Source organism: Carcharodon carcharias, chromosome 21 (assembly GCF_017639515.1).
Source record: "Carcharodon carcharias isolate sCarCar2 chromosome 21, sCarCar2.pri, whole genome shotgun sequence".
Taxonomy (NCBI): domain Eukaryota; kingdom Metazoa; phylum Chordata; class Chondrichthyes; order Lamniformes; family Lamnidae; genus Carcharodon; species Carcharodon carcharias.
The window spans coordinates 62,891,323-62,914,406 of NC_054487.1; the positions used below are offsets into that span (position 1 = coordinate 62,891,323).

Consider the following 23,084-nt stretch of genomic DNA (forward strand, 5'->3'; position numbering starts at 1 on the left):
TCTGGTAGAAAAATTTTCAAGTCAGATTAAAAGTTTCAGTGTACAGTACTTGTAAATTAGATCCAGGTTCGACAGTAATCTCTTATGCATGACTGCTTATGATAAATTTCTGTGTGCAGAAAATTACCATCAACGGCCTAAAAAGGAATTCAGCATGCACACGAGAGAAACTAGAGGAAATAAACTCTGCATCTGAACTGGATCTTTGAAAGGAGAAAATGACCAGCTACCGTTGTACTCTTGAATGTTGGTCTAATTAAAGCTAGTCAAAACATAAACTAATATCAAACATTAGAAGTACCTCACGTAATCAAAGTTATAAGTCTACATCGTGACTTCAAAATACATCTCACCATATTTGTAGTGTTTTTCAACTATAAATTTGACTTAGCTGACTACAAGCAAAAGTGTGCCGTTGGCCATAATTAAAGAAAAATTCATTCATGGGATGTGGGTAAAGCCAACAATTTATTCTCCATCTCTAATTGTGCTTGAGAGAGCGATGTTAAGCCAGCATCTTGAATACAACTAAGTGGCTTGTTAGGCCATTTCAGAGGGCAGTTAAGAGTCAATCAAATTGCTATGAATTTGAGAGTCATATATAGGCCAGCCTGAGTAAGATGGCAAATTTCCTTTCCCAAAGGACATGAGTGAATCAGATAGGTTTTTAATTGTCATTCAGTAGTTCGTGATCACTGTTGATTCCAGCAGTTTATTAAATTAGATTTCTCCAGCCGCTGTGCTGGGATTTGAACTCATAATCCAGACGATTACTAGTCCAGTAGCACAGCTACTATTTCACAGTGCTGAATCCATGTACAAGCAAAGGAATCAAATAATATAAAAGTCCAAAAATGTTAGGATCTCACCTGCTATTTTTGCTAGATGATCATGCAGTCTATGAAGAATAATCAAAATTACTCTTTTTTCTTCAACCTAAATGAATTACAATTCAAAAATTACCTGGCAGTTCTCTACAGCTTGCAACCACTCCACACAAAGCTATTTTTTTAAAAAAAGAAAAATGGAGACAGCATTTTAGAAGTCAATTGTAAAGAATTCTGGAAACTTTGAAAAAGAGCATTCAAGTTGTATGGTAAGAGTTCAAATATATTTTTATTTCCCACAGCATTAATAGGCACATTTTCTCTACACCAATTTCTCCTCAAAGTAACCACAATTTCAACTATACTTGTAGCACAGAGCTTTGGAAAAGAATACATATGCAAGTAGACTGAATGTGTAAACTATACATTAAGAAAATTATGTTTTCCAAACAAAGTCTGGCAATAATTCCCAAGTAATAGGGAAAAAGCATAAATTGGCCCTATAAAGAGATGCAATATGCATACAAAATGACATTATATTTCCTCATTTAATTGTAGAATATGGTTACAAACCTCAGAACATCCTCAATATCCCCAAATGGACATATTTTGAAGACATAATGTGAAAGAGTTTTTCATTAGGTGGAGTTGGTATATTCGTAATACGCCAAAGTTGACTGGGGTGGCCGGTGGTGGTGGGTGGGGGGTGGTTTGGAACAGATTAGAATTTTTAAGTTCATGTGCTCTAATGCTCCTTGCATTATCCCCTTAAATTCACCCTTTTTATCATTCTCACCACTCGAAGTGAGACAGATCATAATGTTTGTTCAAAACAACCCACATTTTCAAAAACAACAGTTTTACAGTTGGCAGTGCTTCCAAAGTTAAAGCAGGTATTGTAAGAAAATCTGATGTATATGTTATGTTTTACTGAAGCAGAAACACTGAAGTATTACCCCCACCATTAGATGTGCATTTTACTTTGTTTAAGAGCCATCTCATTTGCTGGGACCTTTATAGTATAGTGATGATTTTTCCAGAGCAAAAATTAAGATCAAGTCCTCAGCAGCTTGAAACTGATCAGCATGCAAATCCAATCCATGTCATACACCGTGTGCTTTCTTTTTACAAAGATTACATAGGTGTGGAAAAGGATGGCTTTCTGGAGATAATGGATTTTTATTTTCACATACACAGTTTCAGTGGGGAAAAATATTTCAAGCAACAAACCTATTTGTGAGCAGCACTTACCTTATCATCTATTCCAAATGACTGAGATTTTACTGAAAAAGAAAAGAATCATTAATGGCAATGAGCATTTCAAGAAAACTGCTGAGTAAAAATACATTCTGTGGTTCTTCAAAGTTCAATTATACACACATGTACACAGATCAGCTTAAATATCAGATGTCATAATGCCAGCTCCCAAGTTAAGAATGCTTGCATTGATTTGTCCTACCTCCCACTGCAACCTTTAAAGGAAAATCTGATAAGATTATTGACCGAATGCATGATTGAGAGGTATTCATTTTTAATATATTGTAGAAGTCTTGCAATTTTCTATGGATGTCCAACTCTCCCAGTTGACCAAGCTAAGACACAAACAGAAGTTGTACTGATTCTGTCAACTGGCCATCAAGTTTACTGCTGTGTTTCAAGTCAAACTTTGTTGCATCCAATGTCCTTAGTCTATCACCAAAAAGATTGAAAGAATGCGTGGATGCAAGACGTGAACATCCAGCCCAGTTGACCAGGGATAATGGTTTCCTTCCAGGTCTTGCTACCGCAAATAGCTATATGACAGTGGGAGTCAAGGTCCATCAAAAAAAAGACAATTCATCCAGCTCAAGGGAGTGACTTGACATCACTATATCCAAGATGTCTGCAATGGTCAAATTATAACAGCGGTACATCAGAGGGGAATATAGCTAAACAGTGATCACAGAACCTGCAAGTTTTTTTTAACCTGCTTATAATGCATGAGGAGAAAGTATTGAACAAGACAAATATACTTGCAACATTAAGAGTTGGCGACAGAGCAATAAGAATACCTTAATTGCTGAAAATTGCTGAGCAAGAACAGCAAATGAAATTTACGATCTTGTGATGTGCTACTGATTGACACTTATTGTGGAACTGTCAGAAGATACTAAACAGAATAACATGCTCATTACCACATTTATCCCAGAAATTCTCCAACAGAAGTATCCCAATTTGCTGGAAATCAGAGTTCCATTCCCAAATCCAGCTGTGGTTAAACAAGTAACATGCAATATTAATTGCCCATGTGTTTATAGAGCATGGTGAAAAAGTCAGTCATTTGTTGGCGCATCATATTTAGCAACAAAAGGTAAATAATCCACTCAGACATCAAAAATTCCAATGACATGGTTTAAAGGTGAATAATCAAAGCCAATAAGACAGACAGAATAAAGCATAAATTAGATGACTGGATCAATGCTTTTTGTTGCATTGCAATAGTCTGGAGGTAATAAAGGCTTGAAGGAGGGTTTCAGTAGGTGAGCAGGGTAAAGTCAGGCAACGTTACAGGTGGAAATAGGTGGTCTTAGTGATGGCATGAATAAGTGGTTGGAAGATCATCTTGGGGTCAATAAAGGTTGTAAACAATCTCATTTAGTCTTAAGCAGTTGCCAGGGTATCAATGCTTAGGGAATGGAATTTGCAGCAGCGACCAAAAATAATGGCTTTAGTCTTCCCAATATTTAATTAGAGGAAATCTTTGCTCATCCAGTACTGGATGTTGGATAAGGAGTCTGATTTAACAACAGTGGAGTCACTGACAGGTGGTGGTGAGGTACAGCTCATCTGTGTACATGTGAAAACTAACACTGTGCTTTTGGTTGGTGTTGCTGAGAGGCAGCATTTAGATGAGAAATAGGAAGAGGACAAGAGTAGATTCTTGTGGGGGGGGGGTGCGCGACACCAGAAGTAAACATGCAGGAGCAGGAGGAATAGCTAGTGCAAGTGATACTCTATGATAAGAATAGAACCAGGAGAAAGCAGTCCCACCCAGGTAGACAACGGTGGACAGGTTGTAGAATGGTGTTGTTAGCCACACCACAGGTTGCAGGCAGGTCGAGAAGGATGAGAAAAGATAGCTAACCTTTGTCACAGTCACATAGGATGCCATTTGCAACTTTAAGAACTTGACAGGAACGGAAACCAGATTGGAAGGATACAATCACAAGAATTCCCAGAAGATGGGCAAATTTGGAAGTGACAACACATTCAAGGATTTGAGACTGGAAAGGGGAGGTTGGTGGGACGGTTGAATCAAGAGTTGTTTTTTTTTAAAGAGGAGGGGAGACGAAGCCTTAAGGGAAAGAACTATTAACAATATTGGCTACCATGGGGACCAGGGGCAGTTGGGTAATGAGTTTTTTGGGTCAAAGGAGGAGGTCAGTATCAGGGAGAAGATGAGTTCAGAGAGTGCTTGGGCAGGGTGGGGAGAGAGACAGGAAAGAAAGTGTGTGTTCAAGGAAAAGGCAGGGGGTGATCTTTTCAGGAAGTTGTTCTGGTGGAAGGGAGGGTGTGGCAGAGGCAGCTCATTAGATGGTCTCAACGTTAGTGACAAGGAACTCCATGAGCACCTCGCATTTGTTGGAGGAAAGGTGGAGAATACAGGGGAGGGGTTTAAGACAACAGCAGAGAAAAACATCCAAGAATCGCAAGCAGTTTTAGCAGATGAGAGCAGGAGCTCCTATAGTTTTAGTGGTCCAGCCAGATCTGGCAGTGGATGACTAAACTAGTCGTCTTCCTTATTCTTTCAAGTCGGCATCCCTTCACAGAATCTTTACAGTGCAGCTGGAGGCCATTTGGACCATCAAGTCTGCACTGGCTCTCTGAAAGAGCATTCTACTTAGTCCCATTGGGTTGTACCAGAAGATTTTCCAGGGTGAGAGAAAGTAATGGGTTTATTGAGGACTGGGGCATCAAAGGTGGAGGAGAGGACGCAGTTGAGCTTATCAGCAGCTGCAGAAGTGCTGTGGTAAACAGAGGGACAAAGGTTAGATGACTGGGCTTTTAAAGTGCAGTTGTAAATTAATTGGGGGATTTTATTTCCCTTAGAGGTGCATATAGAAGGAAATAGGCTTGGATTAGGATTAGATTCCTGCAATAAGAAGGTTGATCGGAAGTGAGATTGAGTTGGATGGGCCTTCATTCTCTGCAGTTTAAAGAATGAGGGGTGATCTCATTAAAACATAGGATTTTGAGAGATCTTAACAGGATAGATGCTGAGGAGTTTCTCCTGGTTGGTAGGTCTAGAATTAGGGGTTATAATCTCAGGATTAGGGGTCAGCCATTTGTGACTGAGGTGAGGAGAAATTTCTTCACTCAAAAGATTGCGAATCTTTGGAATTCTCTACCCCAGAGGCTGTGGATGCTCGCTGAATATATTACAGGTGGAGTTCGATTGATTTCCTTGGTGTCAAAAAAATGTAAGAATATTGGATGGGCAGGAAAGTGGAGTTGAGGTAGCAAGGCGGCCATGACCTTATGAATGGCAGTGCAGGTTGTAGGGGCAAAATAGCCTATTTCCAATTCCAATTTTTACAATATGCTCTTGTACATTACTGCTTAAGCTAGTGCTCCCATCTTAGGATAGAAGCATAGGAGGTCATTCAGCCTGCTCTGTCTATGCCACCCTTCTGGAAGAGTTATCCAATTAGTCCTACTTTCTGACCTTTCCCCATAGCCTGGCAATAATTACTTTTCAAATATATACCCAATTCCCTTTATACAAAAAAAAATTATTTTACTCGTGAATGTGATTCTGCTATGTCAGCCTGGACTCAATTGGTAGCACTTGCACCTCCGAGTCAGAAGGTTGTGGATGCATATCCCATTCCAGGAACAGGAGCATAATAATCAAAGCTGACATTCCAGTGCAGAATGGCGTGAGTGCTGCACTATTGGAAGGACAGTCTTTTGGATGAAACGTTAAATGTCTGCTCTCTCAGGTAGGCATGAAGATCCCAAGGCAATATTACAAAGAGAAAGAAATGTATTCCCAAGTGCCCTAGCCAATATTTATTCCTCAATCAACATCACTGGAAAAAACAGATTATCTGGTCATCATCACATTGCTGTTTGTGGGAGTTTGCTGCCTGCAAATTAGTTGCTGATTCCCTATATTATAACAGTGATGACACTTTAAAAGTGTTTTACTGGCTCTAAAGGTGCTAGAGAAGTCCTGAAGTCATAAAAATACAAGTCTTGATTTCACTGCGAGATTGCAATTTCTGTGCCAAATTAGGGCCAGTTTTGTGCTGTGACTACGAGTAACTGGATGAAGGCCACCCAAATGCATTCCATATAGGATCTTATAGCCAACTGACAGAAATTTTTTTTCCATTGGTCTATGTCTAGCTTTCACTTCAAATTGCCGAGCTGAAAAGTTAGTGTCTGTGCCATAACATTCCTTTGAAAACTAGAGTGCTGGACCTCCCACTAGAGGTTTAGTACATTTCGTCTAAAAATTGGCCATGGCTGAATCAGTTGCCAGCGCGCAAAGTTCACAAATCAATAACAACCTCACACAAGATACAGAAAAGCAAACCGCACTAGTGCACATCCATCCTAGCAAGTACTCTCCTGAATACATTAGAGGGAGGGAAACGGCCTAAATAAATAAAACCCAAAACAGATAACCCACTTGAACTATACAAACTTGAATTTATAGAGCACTTTTCACAATCATTAGATATCGCAAAGAGCTTTACAGCTAGTGAAATACTTTTGAAGTAGGAAATGCAGCAGCCAATTTTACACACAACAAACTCACAAATAGCAAGTGATAATATCCAGATAATCTGTTTTTGCGATGTTGATTGAGAAATAACTCCCTTTTTCTTCTTCAAAATGGTGCCATGGGATCTTTTACATCCAACCAAGCAGAAGGGGCCTCTGTTTAACATCTCTTCTGAAAGACAGCACTTCCAACAGTGTAGCACTCCCTCAGTGCTGCACTAGTGTCAGTCAGCCTTGACCTTTGTGCCCAAGCCTTGAAATGGGACTTGAACCAGGAACCTTGTGGAAGTTCCCTCTCATTAGAACTAATCAGGAAGCTTCAAATCTTGCCTGGTTTTCCTTAACCTTAACAAATAAGCTCATCCACATACAATGGAGACATTTGATTGGATCACACCACTCCTTCAAAATTAAAACAAGTACAGCAGTAAACAAACTGGAAAGAGTATGTGTGGACCTAAAAAGGAAACTTGATAAGGCTGCAAAAAAATGTAGGTTCGGACAATCAACATAAATTTACAATCTGAACAAATTGACTAAATAACTCAAATTTTCAAGTGTTTTTAATATTTGCAACTTTTATATAAAATAGGGTAGCTTTGGAAATAGAAAGCCAACATTTCATTCCCAAGCATTATCCAATATTTTGAATTACTTAGTAATTTAATCAACTGGTTATGGCTTCAACAGCACTGTCAGCATTTTCTCCAACCTGATCATAAGTATAGAAACTTACACTCTGGCCAAGATTTTCTAATTGGGTTACCATTGGCATCACAAGCAGAAAAGCTGGACCTACTCATCCAATGTGAAACTTCTGTACAAGAACATATATACAATTCTGTGGCAACTATTTGTAAGTATTACTAACAGTAATAAATTCCATCTTTGTGGAATGTTGATTAACAGACACATTTTGCAGTCTGATCTCCAATAGATAACAGAGAAAATAAATCACCAGATCACGACAAGGAACAAGAAAGGGAAATTGAACACTGCAAAGGGCTTCCTCTCAGACCCTGTTTCCAACTGAAAGAGGAAGTCTTGTACTTATTGTCCTGGATTAGCATCAAAATTGAAACATTCACAGGCTCTAACGTAACCAAGAAGTGAAGTTCAGCTAAGAAAGAACACTCATTTCCTTTCACCTCAGAACATTCAAAGCACTTCACAGCCAATTAATTACTTTTTAAAGTGCAATTACTGTTGCTTTGCAGGCAGGGACACTCAATGGTCAATCCTACTCCGCCAACAGGCGCAGAATGGCCCCACAAACATTGAGATAAACAACTGTTAACATGGTTATGTTGGTTGAGGAAGGAACTTGCAGTTGGATAAAAACATGTCAATGTAGGTGTTAAGCATGTGATGGTAAGCTGAAAAATGAATTTAGTGCTTAGATCCCTCCTATTTTGAATCTAATTCATTTATGTAGATTAAAAATGCAAGCAAGTTAGTGACAATTGAGAAAAAAAACTTAAGAGGGGCGAGGGGAGAGAGAGAGAAGAGAATGAACAATCCAGTCTCATTAGCAAGTAATGGGGTGGGAAATGATACTGTGAAATTTAGAACGGAGAAAGCCAAGCGGAGTTTTAATGGAGCTTTTTAAAATCCTTTAAGGTTTTAATGGAATGAATAGAGGAAGATTATCTCTTCTATTTTGGAAGTCAGTGAAGAGAGGTTGCCAATTTAAAACTGTCACAAAGAGTAAGGAGAATTTAGGAGAAAGGTCTTTCTACAGACAGTTTTTGGGAAAATGTAATGCTTTGCACAGGAAGAATTTGAGGCACCTTTTTAAAGATGACTGAGTGAAGCAGAGAAAGATACAAGAATTTGGGAGAGTATAGGGACAGTAGGATTTCTCCAGCAAAAAGCCTTTTGTCTTCCATGTTGTAATTTTTTTGGAACTACAGAAGGCCTTAGATAAAATGTTTAAATTGGCAGATCCATCAATAACAGATGAGATGTGTAAGTGGAAGGCATGCTTACTCAATTCACAAACCTGAACTATAAACAGAGAGTGGAAAAGATCACAGAGCTATGGATGCAGCAGAAATCAACAAAATTGTTATAACACAAAATGTGTTAATCAGTCCGAGTAGTGTTGATGAATAGTGCCCTAACTTACTGTCTTCAAATATGGTCACTGAGGCACAAAAGAAACAAAAAGCCTTGGGAGGTAGAACCACAATGAGACTGATCCATAGTATCAGAGACCTGAGTCACGAGGAAAGGTTAGGAAAATTCAGACTCATGAATCTTGGAAGGAAGCATAATGAATGAGGATCTGACTGAACTAAGCAAAATATTAAGAAATCATGCATTTTTTCTTGAACTTCAAGTTACAGTATTATTCCTGAAAGAGAAAACATATCAACCCTAAACTATTTTTTTTGCGATGTTATGAAAAATTGCTTCTTGCAAGAAGTAATTAATACCTGGAATGGTGGAGATAAGTTCTGGAATTATTCAAGAAAACAGCTGGATGCTATGATTTTGGGAGGGTGTGGGGAAAGAAGTGTTTTTCCAGACTCACCCAAGCTGAGCGAAAATAATGATCAAGTCTAATCCAATGAGGTTCAGAGGAAGAAGAGCACCTGCATATCACTAAATGAAGATATGAGAGGTTAATAAGCCAAGGCAGGTGGATGGAGTTAAGATATAGATTAGCCATAATCTCACCAAATTGCAGAGTAAGGTCAGCTGCTGAATTACCTACTTCTGTTCCTAAAAGAAATCTGGATCAGGGAGGAGGAAAACACTAAGATGAACTTGGCTGCTGGTGTGATGGGGGAGTTGTAATAACTCCAGTGTAAATGAAATGTGAGTTGAGCGTTAGAAAAGGCTCTATGAACAAGGAACAGAGGGAGAAGTTAACAGTTACAGAACAAAGTAACTTTCAATATAAATTAAATCAACAGATTTGGCATCAGTGTAATGATAACACCTCAATTTCCCCACAAGGATAAAAAGACTTGCAATCTTCCAGTGCCCATAAATCCAACAATGAATTATCCCAACTGTGTATCTTCCATTTTGACAATACCTAAGCATACCGAACAGAAAAAAATAGCAAGTTCTTTGATGGAGTTGCAGAGAGGGTTGATGTTGTAAGTATGGATTTTTTTAAAAAAAAGTATTTTGTAGAGTAGCATGTTATAGAATTGCTAGCAAAATTAAATCCCATTAAAAGGACAGTTACAGTGTGGATATTAATTGGCTAAGGGACAGAAAGCAAGTAGTTGTAAATGGTGGTTTTGCAGATTGGAGGAAAGTAAAGCAGTGTTCCCCTGGGGTCAGAATTTGGACCAGTGGTTTCTAACGTATATTAATTACCTGGAGTTAGGCATGCAGGGTATAATTTCAAATATGGCACAAGACCCAAAACTCAAATGATAAGGTGGATAATAGATTGTTGAAATGGGAAGATACTTGGCATGAAATTTAATGTAAATGAGTGAAGTGATACATTTTGGTAGGAATATTGAGAGGCAATATAAACTAAACAGTAATTTTAAAAGGATGCAGAACCAGAGAGACCTGGGGGTGCAGGTAAAGAGGGTAGCATTACCAGTTTGGAAGGCTTTAAAAATAGACATATGGGACCCTTAAGCTTTATTAGTAGAGGAACATAGTACAAAAGCAAGGAAATGATGCTAAACCTTTGTAATACATTAGTAAAGTCTCAACTGGAATATTCACAGAATTGTTACAGTGCAGGAGGCTGCTTTTTGGCCCTTCATGTCTGCACCGGCTCTCTGAATGAGCAACTCACTTAATGCCATTCTCCTGCCTTCTCTCTGTAACCTGAACATTCTTCTTCTTCTTCAAATAATGATCTAATTCTGAATGGCTTGATTAAACCTGCTTCCACCACACTCTTATGCAGTGTATTCCAGACCTTATCCATTCGCTGCGTGAAAATGTTATTCCTCATGCTGCTTTTGAGAATTACTTTAAATCTGTGTCCTTTCATTCTTGATCCATTCCAGAGTGGGAACAGTTTATCCCTATCTACTCTGTCCAGACCCCTCATGATTTTTAATACCTCTTTCAAATCTCCTCAGCCTTCTTTTCTCTAAGGAAAACAATCCTAACTTCTCCAATCTATCTTCATAACTGAAGTTCCTCATCCCTGGATCCATTTTCATGAATCTTTTCTGCACTCTCTCCAATGCCTCACATCCTTTCTAAAGTGCAATGCCCAGAACTGAGCACAATACTCCAGCTGAAGCCAAATTAGCATCTTATACAAGTTCAACATAACCTCCTTGCTCTTTTACTATATGCCCCTATTTATAAAGCCTAGGATACTGTATGCTTTACTAACCGGTCAACCTGTCTTGCCACCTGCAATGACTTATGCACATATACACTCAGGTCCCTCTACTCCTGCACCCTACTTTAGAGTTGTACCCTTTACTTTATATTGTCTCTCCATATTCTTCCTAGCAAAATGAATTACTTTACATTTCTCCACAATAAACTTCCTCTGCCACCTGTCTGCCCAGTCCACCAATTTGTCTGCATCCTTTTGAAGTTCTCTACCATCCTCCTCACAGTTCACGATGCCTCCAAGTTTCATATAATAAATTGTGCTCTGTACACCAGTCTAGATCATTAACGTATATCAGGAAAAGCAAGGGCCCAACACTGACCCCTGGGGAACTCCACTACAAATCTTCCTTTGGCCTGAAAAATATCCATTACCCACCACTCACTGCTTTCTATCACTCAGCCAATTACATATCCTTATTGCTACTTTCCCTTTTTTACCATGAGCTATAATTTTGCTCACAAATCTCTTGGGTGGCATTGTATCAAATGCCTTTTGGAAGACCATGTACACCACATCAACAGCATTGCCTCATCAACCCTCTGTTACCTCTTCAAAACACTACACTAAGTCCGTTAAACATGATTTTCCCTTAAGAAATCCATGTTGGCTTTCCTTAATTAACCCTCATTTGTAAATGTGACTATTAATTTTGTCCCTAATTATTGTTTCTAGGATTGTAATCAATGCTGGGCACAACACTATAAACACTTTAGGGAGGTTGTCAAGGCCTTAGAGAGGGTACAGAAGAGATTTAAAGGCACGAGGGCTGATGAACTTCGGTTATGTGGAGAAACGAGAATTATTCTCCTTAGAACAGAGAAGGTTCAGATTTGATAGAGGTGTTCAATATTATCAATGGGTTTGATCATTTCTCTTCACTCATTTACTTTATTTCCAGCAGAAGGGATAATAACCAGAGGACATAAGGTGACTGGCAAAGAACTAGAGGCGACATGAGGAAACTTTAAAAAAAAACTCAGCAAGTTGTTGTAATCTGGAATGTATTGTTTGAAAGGGTAGTGGAAACACATTCAATAAATAGGAATTTTCAGAAGGGAATTGGTTACAACTTGTATTCATATAGTGCCATAATGTATTGAAGGTGCTTCACAAAAGCATAATAACACAAAGTATGACATCAAGCCACAGAAGGAGATATCAGGTCAGGTGACCAAAAGCTTGGTCTAAGACAAAGGAGGAAAGTCAGGCGGAGGGGCAGAGAGGTATAGGGAGGGTTTTCCAGAGATTGGGCGTAGGCAACTGAAGGCACAGCTATCAATGGTGCAGTTATTAAAATCGGGGATGCTCAACAGGCCAAAATTAGATGAGTGCAGATATCTTGGAGGGTTGTGGAGCTGAAGGGTATTATAGAGATAGGGAGGGCCAAGGCCATGGAGGGATCTGAAAACTAAGATGAGAATTTTAAAATCAAGGCATCAAGAGAAAAAAAACGTGCAGAGTTGTGGGGAAACAGCAAGGCAGTGGGACTAGGTGGATAGCTCTACCAAAGAGCCAGCACAAGCACGATGGGCTGAAAGCTCCCTTCTATGCTGAATCATGATTCATTGCAGAGATAACCACAGCTTCAGAAAAAGGGGAATGTGGTATGATTTCCTTTACAGCATCCCTAAACAACCGTAATCTGATTTTGTACAATAAATTTACTAGGACAAGCTCAGAACAAAAAATATATTCGAAATTATGCCAGTGAAATGTGCAATGTTAAACTGTAACACTTTATGATCTGGTCACTGTGGTAGCAGCTTCTCTTCAAGGGAAAAAGGAAGTAGGTAAGAGACTGAAGAGTGAGCAATCTCTCTGGGTGGTTTTAAAGGGATCCTTTGTCTAGACTCATTGGCGACAGGAAAGGAAGAACTCCGATAAAAAACCACACCTGTACTGGGCATGTGCATACTGTAACAGATGTAGAATACTATGAAGCCTAATATTAACCTTTTCCATCTAAAGATGAGGCGAGTTGTGTACATTACGCAACAGTGGAACATTCCTGAACAAACTTATCATAGCCAAAATATATTTCACCATGATATAACAACTCAAGTCAGGAAAATATTTAAATTATAAAAACATTCTTTACTAAATTAATCATGCACAGAAACTCTTGAAACCCAAGAAGTTCCTTGACTAACAAAGTGAATAAAGGAGTATCCTCAACAATTTCAGGAATTATAGAAAGCAGGCTATACCAGTGATCCCTTGCGGGACACTCTATGCATCAAGGGCAAGTATAAAAACCATACCTATTTCAACATAGTCACAAAGTGAATTACATCAGTGATGAGTGAGCGATAGCTCAAAGTTAGACACATCAGTATATTAGTATTGCATACACAGCCTGTCTATACTGTACTGCAAAATGCGTCTCAAAATAAAATTGTTTAATGCAGTTGTTTTAAACCCTTTGATGCCAAGATGTTACAAAGCCTTGTGGCAATCCACTTTAGCTACAGAAATATTTTCAAGTATAGCTAACTTTACAATCCTAAAATCCAATAACAAAGATCTTACATTTGTGTAAAATGTTTTATAACCACAGGACATTCCAAAACACTTCAAAAGTAATTCACTGCCTGTGAAATATGGTTAATGCTACTTTGTACGCAACTGCAGCAGACAAATTACGTACAACGTTCTAGAAACAGCAATGAGATGTATTTCCAATACTGCTGTTGCTCAAGAGACGAATGATAGGCCAGGCCATTGGCAGAACTCTCTATTGCTCAGTCTCATGGCATATGGTTCAGCATAGGTTAAAAAACAAAATAGTAGAATTAACAATAGTGGTTATTTTTAAACATTGGGAATATTTTACATCCAACAAAATATGGGGTGTAATTTTACTTACTCACCCAACAAACATCTCAACCAGTTCAGCACTCCCTTAGTTCCACACTATAGTGTCAGTCTAGATATGTTTAAAATGCAGGTGGAACCAGAAAGTATTTTACTCAGAGAAAGTTGCACAAAATTAAGCTGAAACAAGGCTTCAAGCCCGCTTCCTGATATCAATTCTATTTTTCCTAGAGAGAACTAACATTTTATAATGCCCTTTAAAAAAGATAGTACTAAAAATATAGTACTTTATTGTGCTAATGCACTTATGAAAACCACAAAAAAATCAACTTGTTCATGCTACAACCAAAACTTCTATAACAATTGGGTCTCAAGTGTACAACTCAAAATACTCAAAGCACACTCAAGTTCATAAGTTTAAAACTTTTAATTTTACTCTTGTTTCACAGTTCACATGAATGGAGTGTAAACTTTTCTCATGTGCATTCCGCCTAAAATCTCAGTGAAATGATTGATATGATAGAAAACATGAAAATCCAGATGCTAGAATGCATTGTCACGTAATCATGTCAAAAATTAGTAGGAACAATCAATACTCAGTAAGCTTTTCAATACTTCTTGTATAAATTACATGCCTGGCCTTGAATGTCAGAATATCACACCAAGCTATTTCAAGGCTATATAACTTCACACACACACAAACTCTCACCCACTCATCCAACATGGTACGCAGAATAGCTCCTTACTCAGGTTTAGCGCTTTTTGTCAATCGAAGCCCTTATGGTGAGCTAGAGGTCACTTTACCATCACACAGGGAATTTCTATTAAATATAACCTGCAGTCAATTTTAAGCATGCTGGTCAAAATTTCCAATTAATTACAAAAGATATTGGATTGACGATGACACTGAAGCATGAAAAGAATTAATTTGCAACTAATAACCTAATAAATTCAAGAGTATTCAGCTAATTTTCAATATCATAAATTGGATATTCAATTATTGCTTTGTATTTACTTTTTCTACTCTTTGCTTACCAATAAACTATTATAGCAGTCTACTGTGCCTATGTATTACGAAAATAATATGCAAATTTAATTGAAACTATTTACTTCAAATTGCTACTTTCCCAATTAGTCAATCCTGTCTTATTATACTCTATATGCCCATATAGCATTAAATTTTATTGAAAATAGACCATTACAAAATACATATACTGCAAAGAGCATAATTATCAAAACGGAATCCCAACAAAGCTCATCTTCTGCTAGAATGGCTCGTCATAACAAGCATTCACAGGATCAACGTTAGGAGAGGTCCACATCGCCACGTGGAACTGTCAGACACCTGGAGGCACTTCAACAACTTTCACCAACACTGCTCAATTAGATATCGGTATTACCCGTCAATGAACAAAAATAGACTTGCATTTATATACAGCCATTCATAACCTCTAGGTTTCTCAAGGCACTTTGCAATCAACGAATGACTTTTACGTGTAGTCATTATTGCAATGTAGGAAATCAGAAGCCAATATGCACAAAGCAAATCCAACAAATGGCAATGAGATAATGACCAGGTAATCTTTTTTCAAACAATTTTGGCAGAGGGATAACTACTCGCCAGGGCATGGGGCAAAACTCCAGTATTCTTCTTCAAATAACCCCAAAGATCAGATCAGGGCCTCAGTTTAACAACTTATCTGAAAGATTTTAGGGTTCTATACAGAGAACAATATTCCTGCTAAGCAGTGCATATGAACAGCCTGGAAGGTATCATGCAGACACTGTTCCAGGTTGAATACCACATATGCGCAGCCGTGCAAAAGAATTTAAAAGGTACCACACATTGAAAAAACTGGCCGCGCAGAACAAAAACGTTACAGGGGATATTGACAGACTGAGAGAAATTGCAGAGCATAAGGCATTCGCAACTGAAGGCAAAGTCACCAATGGTTGAGTGATTAAAATTGGAGATGCTCAAGAGGCCAGAATTAGACAGTTATCCAAAGGTTGATAACGGACATGGAGGAGTAAGGCTCTGGAGGGATCTGAAAGTAAGTATAAGAATTTTAAAATTGAAACATCGCTTAACCCTAGGTTAATGTAGGTCAGCGAACATAGGAGTGATGGGTGAATGAGAGTTGGTGTGAATTAGGACACGAGCAGTTTTCAGTGATCAGAAGTTTATGCAGGGGAGAACATGAAAGGCTGGTCAGGAGTCCACTGGAATAGTCAAGTCTTGAGATAACAAAGGCATGGATGAGGGGTTTAGCAAATGACCGGAGGCTGGTTTGGCGCAGGGCAATGTTGGAGATGAAAATAGGCAGCCTTAGTGATGCTATAGATATGCAGTCAGATGCTCACCTCCAAGTTAAATATGAACAGTCTGGTTCAGCATCAGACAGTGAAATGGATGGAGTCGGTCATTAGGGGTGGATTTTGTGGCAGGGATTCAAAACAATGGCTTTGATTTTCCCAATATTTAGTAAGAGGAAATTTCTGCTCACCCAGTACTGGCTGTCAGACAAGCAGTCTGATCGTTTAAAGACAATGGTGGGGTCAAGAGAGAGGTGGGAGTGAGGTGGAGCTGGGTGATTACCTCATACCAGTTCTATTATGTTTTGAAGCCATTCTATTCTCATGACAGGTACTGTATGAGACTAATAAGATATCACCTTTTAAGAGTTGCCTGATCTTCCACTAAAATGGCAGGAGAAACAGATGCAGTAACACATAACTGGCAGGGGCAACTTGGAAGTATAAAGTGACAATTTAGAGGTAGAAGGAGAAATGGAAGAGAGAGTTAACTGGATTATTTTGTCTCCTCCTGTTATGAAAACGCCAATTATATCAATTCCAGGGCTCAAGCACTGTTTTTCTTATTGTGCCACTTAGGATTTCTAATTACATCAACAACTCAATGGAACTGTTACTTTTGTCTGCTGAGTGGGGGTAGGGAGAGAGTGAGAATTGCGGGGGGGGGGGGGGGGGAGAAAGAGTGGAAACACCATCTTATTCATTCAACATTTTGGGTATACTAGCAACTTCCCTTCAGTACTGTCAAAAACAACCCATTTATATTTTGCCTTTAATTTAGGAGAACAAGAGAGTAAACAGACAAAAAATGACACCAAACCAAAGGAAGAAATATTAGATCTGGCTTGATTAAAGATGTAGGTTTTATGAAGAATCCCAAAGGAGCAAAGATGGGTGGAGAGGTAGAGTAGTACAGGGAGGAAATTTCAGAGCTTCTAGACAGCTGAAAGCATTGTCGCCAATAATGGGGTGAAGGGAGTAAGGGATGTATAAAAAGCCAGGAGTTGAGTTCTTGGAGAGTTAGAAACTACAAAGGTAGTGAGAAGCAAAGCCATGACTGGGTTTGAATATTATTTCAAAATCGAGGTTGAGGTGAACCGGGGCCAACATAAATCAGTGAGAAATGGAGTGATTGGTGAGCGAGACTTCGTATGGGGTAGGATAAAATAATTGGGAATTTATGAACGAAAGAATATGGAAGGTGGAAGTTGGAAGGCCAGTCAAGAAAGCACTGGAATCCCAGACTCTTGTGGTATCATATGGGTTTTACCAACAGATGTAGAGGCAGAGGTGGAGACACCGCATGTTACAGCAGTGGACATAGGCAGTCTTTGTGATTCTAAAGATATGGGTCGGAAGCTAGGATTAAGCCAGGGTTAAGTGGAAGGTTGAGGTTTCAAACTGTCTGGCTCTGCCAGAGACAGCAACCAAGGGGGAGATGGAATCAGTAAGTGGAGCACAGATTTGTGGCAAGGGCCAAAGACAAGCAACCTGACAACGCAGAGGCAGTGTAAGGATCAATAGCATTGGTGATAAATAGAGCTGGGTGTCGTCAGGTTATGAGTGGAACCTGATGTCACAGCCAGGAGCTGCTATCAAAACAAATTTTAATGGTGCTCACCTTATTTATGTATAAATGTTATGAGATTTCAGGGACGGAGAAGATAGTGATTAAATACCAGATACAAACTTTGTTCTCTTGCCATCAATTCCATCCTTCACCCTGTCAATTGCCTGAAGCTGAATTAAACTGTTTGCAACCTTGGTGTTATACCCGGCTCCAAGACGAGCTTCCAACTACAAATCCACCCATCGAGATACATCAAGTCCACCTATTTCCACCTCCATAACACCACACGATTCCAAGTCTGCCTCTATGTATCTGCTAAAACCCTTTTTTTTTTTACCTCTAGTCTTGACTATTCTAAAACTCCTGGCTGGCTTCCCTCGTTCTACCCTCTAAAACTGGGGTCATTCAAAACTCTCCCACGTTCTAATGCACACCAAGTCCTGTTCACCCATCTTCCCTTTGCCTGCTGACCTACATTGGCTCCTGGTTAAGCAACGCTTCAATTTTAAAATTCTCACCCTAGTTTTCAAATCCCTCCATGGTCACCGCTGCCTAGCCCTTTTATCTCCTCCAGCCATAGTCTGGCTTCCTAAACAATCCCAAGTTTAATCATTCCACCAACAGTGGTTGTGCCTTCAGCTGCCAAAGCTCTACGTGCTGGAATTCCCTCCCTAAATCTCTCAGTTTAACTTCTCTTTCCTCCTTTAAGATGCTTCTTAAAACCTACCTCTTTGGCCAAGCTTTTAGTCTTTGTGGGTCTGGATTAATTTTTTTGTATATAAAAGCAAAAAACTGCAGATACTGGAAATCCAAAACAAAAACAAAAATACCTGGAAAAACTCAGCAGGTCTGGCAGCATCTGTGGAGAGGAGCACAGCCAACGTTTCGAGTCCACATGACTCTTCAATAAGCACTTTAGGAAGTTGTGTTACTTTAAAGGTTTTATATATATATATATATATATATTAAAAAAAACACACACACACACAAGCTGTAAACCAAAAATTGCATAGCCTTGTGAAACTGGAATTTCGCTTTTAGCTTCCCTGTTTTATTTTAAAGGATTTTGCTGTATTTGCCTATTAATCTAGTCACAGAAGTCAAATCTTGGCATTACAAGTCTAAATCTAGTTAATGATGTGATAAGCATTAATAACTCATCAAACTCTGGCACCAAAAATTAACAATTACATATGTGGTGTCTCATTCCTTCAGGTTTTGAACCTTTTGGGGAGTTTTTTTTAAAATAAATATTATTTTTCTTTTCCTTCCCTCTCAATGCACCAGCACTGACAGTGAATTCACACCGATAAATGTAAAATACTGCGGATGCTGGAAACCTGAAACAAAAACAGAAAATGCTGGAAAAACTCAGTAGGTCTAACAGCACCTGTGGAGAGAGAGACAGTTATCATTTTGAATCCGTATGACTGAAGAGCCATACGGACTTGAAACGTTAACTGTCTTTCTCTCCACAGATACTGTTGGACCGGCTGAGTTTTTCCAGCATTTTGTTTTTGTTACCGAATTCATCCTCTTTGAGTCACAGCTCATTCTGTCTTTATTTCTCAATCCTCAAATTATATTGGTTGAGATGTATTTGTTATCCTGTTCACTGGGGTCCCAGGCAGCCTGTTACCCCTCACTACACCTTTATCAGCTTACATTTCCAAAAAATTTGTGGGCAAAACTTTGATCAGTCCTGGTAGAGAGTGTAGTTTTGCAATTCAATTTTTTAAATACAAAATACATGAATGAATTGGCATGTCCGACTGCATCTCACAAAACCATTAACTGACATTTAATCTAACTAATCCTAGCTATGTATGCAAAATTAAATATGGTTGGACCTTAAAGCTATTTTAATTAGGGCTACACAAATTGCACAGCACAATGATTAGAACTAGCTCACCATAATCAAGTGATATATACACCTACTGTGCTATTTATATATATCCAGAAGGCAGACAAACAACTTTTCTGAACAGATTAAGAGATTAAATAGTCTGGCGCTCTGCAATTACCATACTGGAAACTCGGATCCTTTCGTTGCATCACTCACCGTTCAGAACGCCTCCTTCTGTTCCTCCTGAACCCCTCATCCTTATATAGGTAAGTCCCAATATGAGGAAAAACAGACATGCAGCAGTCAAAAGAAACATGGATAGGTAGTGTGCACTGAATCCACCAGTAGTCGAACCCCCCTCCCTTTTAAACTGCTGTAGCAGTTCTTCCTCAGGCTCTCTAGAGGTTTTACGATTGTAAGTACTGTAAATGTGGTTACTGCCCGTATGGTTTGAATGATTGGCATTGATCAAAAGGGAGGACGAGGGGCCACTTCGACTGGTGATAAAATTACTGTTGTGAATGGATGGACTTATGGTGCCGACGTGATTATTGTTTCTGGAGCTGCTCTTATAGAGATTCTCCCTCTCTGCTGCCAGGACTCCTGGGCCAATCTTTTTGGATGAGGAATTACGGAACCGCAATAACATGGTGGGCTCTGCTGTGGCGTCTTTCTCCCTCTGATCCTCCTCCTCCTCCAGTTGGTCTCTCCTTGTGTCTAGACAGTAAGGACCGCCGGCGACGTCGTGGATCCGCCTGGCGCCGCCTCTCCTGCCGGCGCCGCTTTCCTCTACCATCGCCCCCGGGTTATGACTATTAACGGTGCCCGACATAGCCAGCAATTTCTTGGACTGACTCCGCCTGGAGTTGGGCCGCCGGCCTCGCTCTTCCCGTTCATCCTCGGAGTCGGAGTAATTACCGTCCCTAACGTAGGAGACTCGACTGCTGCTGCTGTTGTTGTTCTGCAGCTCGGTTCCCGGAGGCTGTTCTTCTTCCTCCGGCGCCTGCTGGACGCCGCCGCTCGGGTTCGGCCTCCACCAGGGGGTGGAGTTGCTTCTCCCGGCCGAAGCAGCAGCTCCCGCTCCACCGCCGCCGCTGCTGTTATTGTTGCTGTTCACCATTCTCTGAGGTGTGCTCCTCCCTTTGCTGTGACTAGGCCGCGGGCGGGGGCAGTCGCCCGAAGCTTTATCCGTCCTGCTCGGCCTCTTGCCGGCCTGGCCTCTGCTGTTGGGCTCGGCGTCCGACTCGTCCGAGCTGAAGCCCAGCAGCTTGCTGGGGGCTGCAGGGGGAGGAGTGGGGGTGGTGGCCCCGCCGAGGCCCAGGCCCGGGCCTGCCCCGCTACCGCCGTTCCTGGTTTTGGGCCGCGCGCCGCGCTCCTCGCGCAGCTTCTTGAGCTTCTTCAGGTAGACGGGGCGCGTGCTCTCGGTCACGGGGCCCGGGACCAAACCGAACTTTTTCAATTCCGAAAACAATTCCGCGTCCGTTAACTGCGCCGCCATCTTACCGCGCGAGGCGTGAGGCTGCCGGAACTGACGTCCGTGGGCCCGCCGCACCCCCTCCCCCACACGACACAGAGAAGCTTTAAACTGGCTGAGGAAAAGGAGGCTTTAAAAGGGAAATGTCACCAATCTCTATTACTCCTAACAACTCATACTCAGTTACCGGGTACCAACTCTTCCACTTCAACATGGTCAACTTTTCATTGCGTTTTCCCTCATCTAATTCGCAGATTCTTTCCAATGCAGAAGGAGACCATTGGGCCCATCGAGTCTGCACTGACTCTCTGAAAAAGCATTCTACCTTGTCCCATTGCCCTGCCTTACCCCCACAACCTTTCCCATTCTCTCTTTTCAGATAGCCATCCAATTCCCAACTGAATACCTCAATCAAACCTGCCTCCACCATCCCGCTCAGGAAGTTTGTTCCAGATTCCAGCCACCCTCTGGGTGAAATTTTTTTTCCCCCCACATCACTTTTACTCCTTTTACCAATTATTTTGAATCTGTGCTGTCTAGTTCCTGATCCTCTCTTGAGTGGGAACAGCTTCTCACTATCTACCCTGTCCATACCCCTCAGGATCTTGAATCCCTTAATAAATTTCCTCTCAATCTTTTTTTCTCCAAGGAAAACAGACCCAACTGTCCCAATCTATTCTCATATGTCCAGTTCTTTATCCCTGGAATCATTCTCGTGAATCTCCTCTGTACTCTCTCCAATGCCTTCACGTCCTTCCCCAAGTATGGCACTCAGAACTGGATGCAGTACTCCAAATGAGCCCTAACAAGTGTCTTCTATAAGTTCAACATGACCTCCTTACTCTTGTACTCAATGCCCCTATTAATAAAGCCTGAGATACTATGTGCTTTATTAACTGCTCTCTTTACATGCCCTGCCATTTTCAATGACTTATGTACATATACACTAAATCCCTCTGTTCCTGCACCTCCTTTAGAGTTTCTTCTTTTATTTTATACTGTCTCTCCAATTTTTATTTTTTCACTGAGTGTTGTGAGTCTTTGGAATTCTCTTCCCCAAAAGGTGGTGGAAGCAGAGTCTTTGAATATTTTTAAGGCAGAGGTGGATAGATTCTTGGTAAGCAAAGGGGTGATAGGTTATCAGCGGTAGGTGGGTGCAGATTTCAGGTTACTATCAGGTTAGCCATGATCTTATTAAATGATGGAGTAGGCTCGAGGGGCTGTATGGCCTGCTCCTGCTCCTTGTTCATATGTACATATGTTCTTCCTGCCAAATGAATCAACTCACACTTCTCTGCATTGAACTTCATCTGCCACTTCTCTGCCCAAACCACCTGTCTATGTCCTTTTGAAGTTCTCATTATATTTAACCATTAGCTTCATCAAAAAATTAACAATTTTTTCTAATGCAGCATCTCTTTCTACTACTCTCAGTAAAACTGCCTTGTGATTGTGAGGTTTCCAAGGATGTTTGATGCATTATAACTGCAGCCTCAGTTGTCACCTAAATGCAATCTAAATCCAAAATCCAGGACTACATTTGGCTGAATGAAACTTTCTGGATTTTTTAATATTAGGTTTGTGGAACGTGAATGTCACTGGCGAGGGCCAGCATTTATTGTCCATCCCTAATTGCCCTTCAGTTCAGAGAGTGGTGATGAGTTGCCTTCTTGAACTGCAGCAGTCCATGTAGAAACACACAATACAATTAATAGTTCTAGTGATGTCTGGAGGCATCATCATAGCTAAAGCAAAATACGTTGATTTCTACACCTGTTTGGCTATTTTAAATATACATTTCTTTTAAGGCTTTCTCCAGCCACTTCCCATTGCTACATTAATTTCTCATTCAGATTTGGCAAGCAGGCACAGTAAGTCCCTATTTAATGTTTCCCCGTTTAACGCCACTTCACTTTAACGTCGACCAGTTGATGTGGGCCCCTATTCTCATTTAGTGTTGCAAGATTCATTTTAATGTTTTTTTCCCGCCGGTCTGATGTAGCCGCATGACCCGATCAGCGCTCTCTCACCCTCCTTCCCACTCATGGCTTCCCTCTCCTGAACCCTTGCTGTGAGTGCGGGCTCTGGAGGTGAGTGGCCAGAGCCAAGAGGAACAGCTTCGACTT

At 40.3% G+C, this 23,084-nt stretch overlaps 1 protein-coding gene across 6 annotated transcripts in view; it reads right to left on the minus strand.

The window, feature by feature from the left end:
• lemd3 (LEM domain containing 3) overlaps positions 1-21,020 on the minus strand; it is a 46,946-nt gene extending 25,926 nt beyond the window's left edge. For all 6 annotated transcript variants that reach the window (XR_005946449.1, XM_041215956.1, XM_041215955.1 and 3 more), the window contains exons 1-3: positions 19,701-21,020; positions 2,079-2,110; positions 870-936 (exon numbers count right to left, since the gene is read on the minus strand). Coding sequence is in view for 5 of the 6 variants with exons in the window: in XM_041215956.1 (XP_041071890.1) it covers positions 870-936; positions 2,079-2,110; positions 19,701-20,982 (1,381 nt within the window). In the remaining variant the exon portion in view is untranslated. The remainder of the gene's footprint in view (positions 1-869; positions 937-2,078; positions 2,111-19,700) is intronic.
• Between the last annotated feature and the right edge of the window lie 2,064 nt (positions 21,021-23,084).